Below are 9218 nucleotides of genomic sequence, written 5' to 3' on the forward strand. Positions count from 1 at the left end.
ACAAAACAAGAATGCAAAAACTGTACATGTAAAACATCTTTACAGTAGAATATTTGGTTTATACTGGTGATGATTAAGACCAACTATACAGGAATGATATAGATTGTTCCAACAGTTGCGAGTCAGAATTTAATATAGTAAAACTGCACTTTAATTCTGTCCTGAACACTGGAATATGTGCCTGGTATAACATAATTTTATACTAGTGCAATCACAGTAGTAATTTCACAGAAAAGGCACTAAATGTTTTTAACTGTTTGGACCCCCTAAAATGTCTGTTATAGTTCAGATGGGCATTTCAATTTGATTTCCTACAGATGAGATTAATCACAGGGCAACAGTTTGAAAGAGACCTCAGCATTCTCCTCCAAAATAATGTCATATCGACACATTAGGGGTCTGTTGGGGAAAGGAGCAGAAAGCACCATAATTAATTGACTGTTTTTGTTTAGCATGCATGACAGTTACACTACCATTCAAAAGATTCAGAACGTTTTTTTTTTTTAAAGAAATGAAATTCAACTTTGCCAGCACAGGAATAATTTATAAAATATAAAAAAAAAGAATGAGTATTTTGTAATAATGTTTCACTGTATTTTACAGTATTTTTGATCATATAAATGCAGCCTTGTTGAATGTAAAAGACTTCTTTCAAAAACATTACTGACCCTATACTTTTGAACAGCAGTGCATGTGTAATTCATTAGTTTAGAAGTTTAGATGCCTGTAACTCAGAAAAGCAATGTGTTGTGTAGTTACTCACCTGTTTTGATTTTCCAGTGTGGTTATTCGAATATGAAGCAGCCTTATCTTGTATCGAGGTCCAATCACATTCCCAGTGACAATCCGTAAAGAGATTTTCTGAATTGGATATAGATCCTCATCAAACTGCGCCAGGAGCCGAGTGGAGGTATACTGCTCAAACCTCAACAGCTTACTAAGCAGAAACATACAGAACTATCATTACATGATGACAAGTGAAAGATGAATGGATCTATAATATATTGTGTTATATAAACTCATTATTGCAGTTTACGTACTTATCTATCTGGGACTCTATTACATTTTTGCCATTGTGCAGTCGGAGTATGACCACCCCCCAGCGCAGAAACTGGTTCCAGGTAACTAGGTCCACTCTGTAGCTTGTCTCTGTTAAAAGGAGAAATCAGAATATTGCACAAAATAATACCTTTGAGAAAACAACTTCTGCAATGAGTCGTTATAGTGCTGCTAACTCACTGCTGTAGGGGAGCTCTGCCGTAGTTGAGAAATATGCTCTTGTTTGGCCCAACCTCAAGAGTCTATCCCTCCACTGGCTCATGTCATAACCTGAAAAGATGAAGGTAATTTTACATTATACACAGCTTTTCTGTTTGTATCACTCCGCTTGCTTTGTCTGTGTTTGGTTAAATCTATTTTGCAGGTTCAAAGTAATAAATCTTTTTGTAGTGTCACGTGATCCTTCAGAAATTCTGAATGAAGCCCAAAAAGCATTTCTTATTGTCAGTGTTGAAAACAGTTATGCTGCTTAATATTTTTGTGGAAATTAATAGAACAGTTTTTATTCAAAATAAAAGTACTCTCTTTTGATCAAATAATGTGCATTTCATAAATAAAAGTATTAATTTCTTTTTTTTTTATTAAACTGATTACAGCAGAGCTGACAAGCAGCTTACTTTTACAAAAAAGTACTACTTCAGTTTTTCTACTTAAAAACTTCATGTTTAATTCAGTGTGCTACTTGCCTTTTCTGTAATTAATTGTGACATTTACAAGTCAAAAATGTTTCTACACCAACTTTTTTCAGTGTAGTTGGTAAGGAAATGTTTTCATCAGCAGAGCAGCAATAACTGGCAATATTGTGTCTAAAATGTAAGTTACTTACCCTGCATATTCATTTAATGAATTGTTTAAAAGCAAAATCACACTTGCAATCTTTAATCAGTATTCATATTTGCATTTATTGTGGTTGATTACTAGATGTATTGCTTTTACCCAGAACAGGACAGGAAGCAGGCTTGAAGGTCTCACACTGCAAACACTGGCCACTAAGGAAGTCGCTGTATGAGGGACACGGATATGCCGTAAGTTTACAGGTGTGATTCAGAGCGCACAGGTACAGGAAAACAGACCTCTGATGATCACACACAAAATAAGATTTCCCTGTGGAGAAGAGAAGGAATGAGGTTACATTTTAGCCCTGTTAACACAACCTTGTAATCAACTCAATCCCACTGTGAGAATTGCATAATTTAATTATGACAGAATCTTAATTACACAGCCAGCTATTTGCATTTTGGGTTTATTTGGAGAGCATTCTGTATCTCAACCCTGACCTTTCCCAAATGTTTTATCTTAACTTACTGACCTGAGAAGATGGTCTTGGGACATCCAGGCTGATCTAATCCTCCATTGGCATAGAAATCAATATGGCCATGGGTTCCTCTAAGGCCAAAGGCTGCCACAGGAAACAGTGTTTGAACGTGGTATTGTTAGGCTATGTTTGGCACACTACTATTTTAGTATTATTTTTGTAGAACATACTGTATGCATGGAATATTTGGATGACCTTCCACACTTATTCTGTGATTTCAGTAGTGTGTCTTCAAATTTATGATACTTACAATTCATATCTGTGTGCAGCACATCTACAAACTGGGCATCAGTTGGATCAAGGCGTTCCTCAGGGGGAGCACTAGCAAACATTGGCCCTGCTGGGTCCAGACCTACAGTAGAGTAAACCAGGTGAAACTTCTAGTAAACAATATTTATTGGATAAGATTAACTAACCTGTGATCATCATCTCATCATCTCACCTGTGATTCTGCCCACCCGTCCTCCCAGCATTGCACCAATGAACCCGGCCACATGTGCGCCCAGGCTGACTCCAATCAGATGGATGGAGTCAAGAGATGCTCCCTCTTTCTGAAAGTAACACAATATCGGTTAAATTGGCAGACATTACTGACCAAAGCTATTTCAGAGCTGAAACGCTAATGAAAGACCACTGACCCTACCTCCATACTCTCTATGAAGCCGGTGATGTTCACAGCCATACCCCGTGTGTTGGCCACAGCTGTGAAGTAATTGAGATTGGCTGCCCCTCTGTTCCAATCCACTACCAGGATGTTCATGTCCTTCTGTGCTGCTAACAAGTGTACAATGTGGTTGATCCAGATAGGCGGTGCCCCCGTGGGCCGGTACCCGTGTATGACAAAGGTAGTGGGTCTTGTTACATTAAATAGGGGTTCTGGAGTGAAGTTGTGGTGGGGGAGCTCCTGACCGCATTCAAGGTTTGCACTGGTGTAGAGCAGCAGGCGCACGTACAGATAGGTCCCCATGAAAGACTCATGGAAATCCAGATCGGTGAAGTTGTCGCACTCACTGTCTTCACCTAACAACAGAAGACGCAGGCTTACTGGTCTGTATTTTGCTCTCTGTGTTTATGTGAAAGAGATGAAGTTGTAAACTACTGAATCAAATAATTGTAATGGCTTGTTATACTTTTTTGTTACACTTAACTTAAATGAAAATTAGAAATGTTGCTGTGGCAACTAACTGAAATAAGTTTAAGTACTAAAATGACAAAGTGAAATTAAAATTAATTAAAGCTATATAAGAATATTTAAAGAAACTAATACATTTACAAACACGCATATTAATTAAAATTTAAATTTAAAATATAAAAATTAAAGATAATTCAAAATATTAGTAAATATTAAAAAATACTAAAATAACACTGTGGCATTATTGCATTTTTTTTGTAAAAACACATTTTAAGGAAAATTTTACACAAAAAGAAGCTGATGTTTCGTGTTATACAACAATACATTCATTTTGTTCAAAATAAAGACACAAATAAAAGTGCTTGGACACTTTCTCGTTGTGAGTTCATTTGGCTTTTAATGGGTAGGCTATTCAGTGCCTGATTAGAAATTATTTTTTATTTTTTATTTTAATCATGAAAATGTTAAGTGATGTCTACATATCACAACATATTACCAGAACCAAAATCTTCAAATTAAACATTTTCATATCTTTGTGTTCCTCATTTAGCCTTCGGTTAGCAAGCTAACAGCTTAGCCTGCTAGTTTAGCATGGTGCTAGTTGGATCTTTTGATTAGAACAATTTCAACATAACATGCTATTTTTAATCAGACATCAAGAAGGTTTTTAAAAATGTGAAGAAGTAAAGGTCAAAAAATGGTCTCAGAAAAGTGTGAGAATAGTTCTAGTAGCATCTAGCATGCAATGAAATTCATACACGTGTTCTGTGTTTTGCTCCCTGTAGTTTCAATGTAATGCCTAGTTGATCATTTAAAAAATATTCCCAGTTCAGCTTTTCTGGAAACTGGTGATAACAATTCATTTTGTTCTATACATTTTGGAAAACCTCACAAAGGTTAACGTCATCTCTATTCTTGCCCTATCCTTTTTTCTCTCAAAATTGACACAGACTGATCCACAAGTAGTCTATATGGCTGGATTTTAGCGACCCAGTTCCCATTCATCTTGCTGTGCGTCATCTCCACTAGACACATTTCATGCTTCCATTTCTCTTTGGCATCAACCTGCACAGTATCCTTCTGATCATCCTGCAGATCCTACATCATACGATGTGTCCACCTCATATTTAAGCCATGTAACCTTTCAGGTTTTCCATGTAGATTTCTGACCCTAGAGGTCATTTGTGCCCCATAATTAGCCCGCATGCAAGTCACAATTGGATCATGCTTCTATAAAAAAGCAGATCATCCCATCTCTCCTTCCGCATGTTCCCCTGCCCCCTCCTCTTCCCCCAGTAGAAAGATCTGAGATGATTACAGGTGTCAGTCACATGAGCTGCTGTATTTAACCCTCTTTTACGCTGATCTGTTACGTCTGCCATCTGCAAGCATTACTCATTACATACGTCACTGAAATAACATTGGTAAAAACAGGCTACAAATTAATCTTCAAGTCCTCGGATCATTTACTGTCCTAGATACCAGAAAGAAATAATCAAAGTTAACCTCTTATTTTCCTCAGATTATTCTGACCTAATCAAAACCCAGTTATGCTTCTACTTCACAACAATATGAACATGCACTTTTTGGAAACGTGAGAGGTATCCATTCTAGTAACAATGTAACATTTTTCATGGGAGACACTTGAAGTGTATTAAAATAGTTGAAATTTTGGAGCTATTCAATAGGCCATTGGGTCTTTCAGACCCCAAACACAACATAAAGGTTAATGTTGTTGCAGCTCATACTGTAACACAGCTGAACAGAATAAGTACAGAATGTTGAATCAGAAATGAAAAACTTCCCAGGTTAAATATGTCCATATAGTCAAGGCTAATTTTTTTTTTTTGCAAAAAGAAATGGCTGAATCCTTCTCAAAAAAGAACAATTTTCCAAAACCCCAGATGATAAGTGTCAGCGAATCAAACTGTTAGCCAAATTAAATCAGTGTAATCTACTGGATAGAGTCCTGTCTCTTACCTTTACAAAGCATAAAGATGCTCAGCAAAATCAGGAAATGCCACAGTGACATCCTTACCACAAGGTCTGACAGGGGTAGGCACAAGGAATAGCAAGAAAACTAAGAAACAACATTGGAGTGTCTTTAGTAAAGGAAAGAGCCCATGGAGGATGGGTTGTGGGTGAAGTGAAGGAGATTGAACGAGATCACACATGCTCACTGTGTGGTTAGTGGACAGTGTGATAAGTCAGCAGGCCAGCTTAGGACTTCCAGAAGAGTACAGAAAATCATGAAAAGAAGCATTTGGTAATGACTAAACGACTTTAGGGCTAGTTTGTCCAAAAATGTCAATTCTGTCATCATTTGCTCACCCCCATTTTGTTCCAAACCTGTAAAACTTTCTTTCCTTGTTAGAATATACCAGATATTTTGAAGAATGTCTGAAGAGTTTTTTTTTTTGTCCATTTATTGAAAGTCAGTGGGGTCCAATGTTTGGACCTTAACATTCTTCAAAATATTTTCTTTTGTGTTCTGCAGAAGGAAGTCATACAGGTTTGAAATGACATCAGGGCAAATAAATGTGGACAAATGACAAAACTTTCATTTTTGGGTGATCAATTCCTTGAATGTGTTTTGTACACTTCCAGTTTCTGCTTCTTCCAATGTCAGGTGTATTCAGTTGTTTTGTTCCGTATTAAAGGGCACAAGGTCACAGTGAAGTGGTTCTCCTTCCAAACCCAAAAGAGCCACATCAGCACAGATATTCAGTACATATCCTGTCAGCAAATACACACATGTAATTTTCATATTGCACCCATATAGTAGAGCATCACTGTAGGCTAAGAACATAGTTAGTCTCCAGAGAGAGGAAATGACCCAGGGTACAATTACTTTGCTTCCCTGCTGAGTGCCTTAAAATATTGTTTCCTCTAAAATGATGTTATGTGTGAAATTAGCAATATCCTATATCTTGTGGTCTCACCAACAAACTTTACAGCATCTTTGCATTCCCTGCAGGTCCTGTTTATGTGAGTGTAGCAACAACAACAGAAATTACAGCAGTACAGAGGTACGTTTCTTTTAAATTTTTTCTCAGTATGTAAATACATCTGCATATATATTGGAGACAGCAGAAATGAGAGCATTATGACAGTGTGTCTTTGGGGTTCAGGGTCAGAACAGAAGCTGTTTTCGTCTATGTGAGGTTGAAACAGATTAGATGGCAGATTACAGTAACTCTTCTAAACTGTCCACCCATTCCTGCATCTGATGTAGTCAATCCTATTATGGGACTCACTGATCAGGGCTCATTGTACCCATTTTTTCTGCATCAGGCCAACAGATTAACCGTTAGTCTTTTCTCATGACAGTGTTAAACAGTCATTCTGTCATGTACTTGTTGTTAAAAGGCTATAGGCATACACAATGAGATTTAAATCAGTTTTATTCTTATACGTGAAAGATTAGTTAAATGCATATAAAATAATCCGATCAGATCAGAGTAGAATATACCTTAGCCACGTTATTTGATAGATTTAATCATGTAATACAAAAGAATATTTTGAACAATTTCATTTTTAAATATGTAAGACACATGATGCAAAATATCTAATATGAACAGAATATGTTTTGCCTGTAGTTAAAACATAGAGGATTTTAAAAGAGAAGGCTGCAATGTCTGTACAGTGATAGTTGAACATTAATAGATCATTCCTATATAAGGTCACCTTTTCATGAAATTAGAAATGAGGTCAATAGGAAGAGGAAAGACAATAGTTGAGTTCCTTTCTGAAGCAATCTCAGTCAGCGTCTGCATATAGCACAGCTGAAGAGCAGACGGAGACTCTGACATCACATTTGCCGCCTCCTTCAGAGCACACGAGGCTTTCATTTCTCCCTCCGCTGCGATCACCTGTTCACGATAGATTAGAACACACTTAAATATGTTCATTTTACAAAGGCTACACTTCAGTGGTCAACCACTTTACCATGAATTCATTCATCATATAAACATAATCCCAATTCACAGTGTGGCCTCTGGCACACACCTTTAATTACTTGGAAATTTCCATTGAGCAAAGCCAGTTTGTTTTTCCTGCTCACTGTGCCATATAGTGTGAGGACATAAAGACTCAGGTTTCCACTTTCCAGTCAACAATATGACTCACATTATTATAGTGTTCATTGAGAGAGCTCCTACTGTAGTTTAAGGGGAGGTCAGGTTAGCATCTCTGAACTATTGTATGGATGGATGGTTAAATTAATTTAAACAATAGATGAATGGCAGATGAATAAACAATCTATGACCGTTTTCTTTCATGTAGATTGATTTGTCAATTTAAAACACTGAAAGAAAATACAATTAAGGTCATACGTTTACATCTCAAGAGATAATGAAAAATAAGAGATAATGAAAAAAAAAAGATTATAAAAGTTTTAGTGCCCTGAAGAAGCTGCTTAATAGATTTATTTCCCTAGAAAGAAAAACATTTAATTATTATATAATTATTAATAACATATAAATTCATTCATTTAAATTAATTACCTCATTAATGAATTTATATACATAATGTAAATAATTAATGTAACTATAGAAATTTGTATTTATGTTATAATTATATATAAGCAGTGGTGTAATGTAATGAAGTAATAATACTTTGTTACAGTACTTAAGTATTTTTTGGGAGTATCTGTACTTTACTTGAGTTTTTATATTTCAGCCAACTTTTACTTTTACTCCACTACATTTCCCAATTAAAATGTATACTTTTACTCTGATACATTTCCCCGAAGCATATTCGTTCCTTACTACAAAATAGTCAGAAGTCAGAAGAACACGGACTGCAGGAAAGCAGGTTTGACGAATCAGTGGTCTGGCGTCTGCAAGTTAGAATCCTAAAAACACCTTTGCTCATGTGCAAACAAGTGCGCGCACAACCGCGGATGATTCATTTTCCACTCAAGTCGAGTCTGGGGCGTGCGATATACAGCATCTTCTGCGATAATATGGTAAGTGTTGTTGTAATGATGTGCGATCTGACATTGTCAAGTAGGCTATAGGCCTACCTATCACCAAATCACACAGAGTCCAAGCACGTTGATTTATTAGTCTATTAAAACTCAAAACTCCAGGCATTCTAAATTGTAGACAGCAAAATTGCTTTTGTATGCTTTTTATATTCATATAATTTAATATAGTTAACAATCTATATCACGCAAAGAGTACTGTTTTTCTGCAGATATCAGCATGAACACATTTAATAATCATTTTATACAAGTTCAGTAAAGCAATAAGTGACTTTCATTTTAGAAATAATATTTCTTGTTTTTGCTCACTTTTGCCAACGAAAATAATTCCAAAGATCACAGCACTGTTTTGCGTCTCTGAGCAATGGACGGTGTTTACGTATTGAATGAATCGGCCTACCTATCACCAAATCACACAGAGTCCAAGCACGTTGATTTATTAGTCTATTAAAACTCAAAACTCCAGGCATTCTAAATTGTAGACAGCAAAATTGCTTTTGTATGCTTTTTATATTCATATAATTTAATATAGTTAACAATCTATATCACGCAAAGAGTACTGTTTTTCTGCAGATATCAGCATGATAACACATTTAATAATCATTTTATACAATTTCAGTAAAGCAATGTGACTTACATTTTAGACATAATATCGCTCGTTTTTGCTCAATTTTGCCAACGAAAATAGTTCCAAACAAAGATCACAGCACTGTTTTGCATCTCTG

The 9218-nt window shown here is 36.1% G+C and overlaps 2 protein-coding genes across 2 annotated transcripts in view; both read right to left on the reverse strand.

Annotated features, from left to right (window-relative positions):
* Positions 1–68: 68 nt before the first annotated feature.
* Positions 69–5559, reverse strand: LOC107663637 (lipase member H-like). Its single transcript, XM_016453871.1, has 10 exons — positions 5487–5559; positions 3018–3394; positions 2817–2925; positions 2625–2726; positions 2369–2458; positions 1996–2163; positions 1240–1329; positions 1041–1149; positions 764–937; positions 69–399 (listed from the first exon to the last, which is right to left on the reverse strand). The coding sequence occupies exons 1-10, from the start codon at positions 5536–5538 to the stop codon at positions 324–326; spliced, it is 1347 nt and encodes a 448-aa protein (XP_016309357.1). The 5' UTR covers positions 5539–5559; the 3' UTR covers positions 69–323.
* Positions 5560–7189: 1630 nt separating this feature from the next.
* LOC107663614 (erythrocyte band 7 integral membrane protein-like) overlaps positions 7190–9218 on the reverse strand; it is a 6020-nt gene continuing 3991 nt past the window's right edge. Inside the window, exon 7 of the mRNA XM_016453846.1 lies at positions 7190–7378. Within this exon, the coding sequence (XP_016309332.1) occupies positions 7190–7378 (189 nt within the window). The remainder of the gene's footprint in view (positions 7379–9218) is intronic.

Source organism: Sinocyclocheilus anshuiensis, unplaced genomic scaffold, assembly GCF_001515605.1.
Source record: "Sinocyclocheilus anshuiensis isolate Anshui unplaced genomic scaffold, SAMN03320099.WGS_v1.1 scaffold928, whole genome shotgun sequence".
In the NCBI taxonomy this organism is placed as follows: domain Eukaryota; kingdom Metazoa; phylum Chordata; class Actinopteri; order Cypriniformes; family Cyprinidae; genus Sinocyclocheilus; species Sinocyclocheilus anshuiensis.

Bases quoted from the DNA above. Each gene is read 5' to 3' on its own strand.
- LOC107663637 (XM_016453871.1), bottom strand. From the start codon at position 5,538: ATGTCACTGTGGCATTTCCTGATTTTGCTGAGCATCTTTATGCTTTGT. The intron at 2,926-3,017 runs GTAGGGTCAGTG...TGTTACTTTCAG, and splicing joins GCTTCATAGAGAGTATGGAG to AAAGAGGGAGCATCTCTTGA. The intron at 2,459-2,624 runs GTAAGTATCATA...TTCCTGTGGCAG, and splicing joins GCTGCACACAGATATGAATT to CCTTTGGCCTTAGAGGAACC.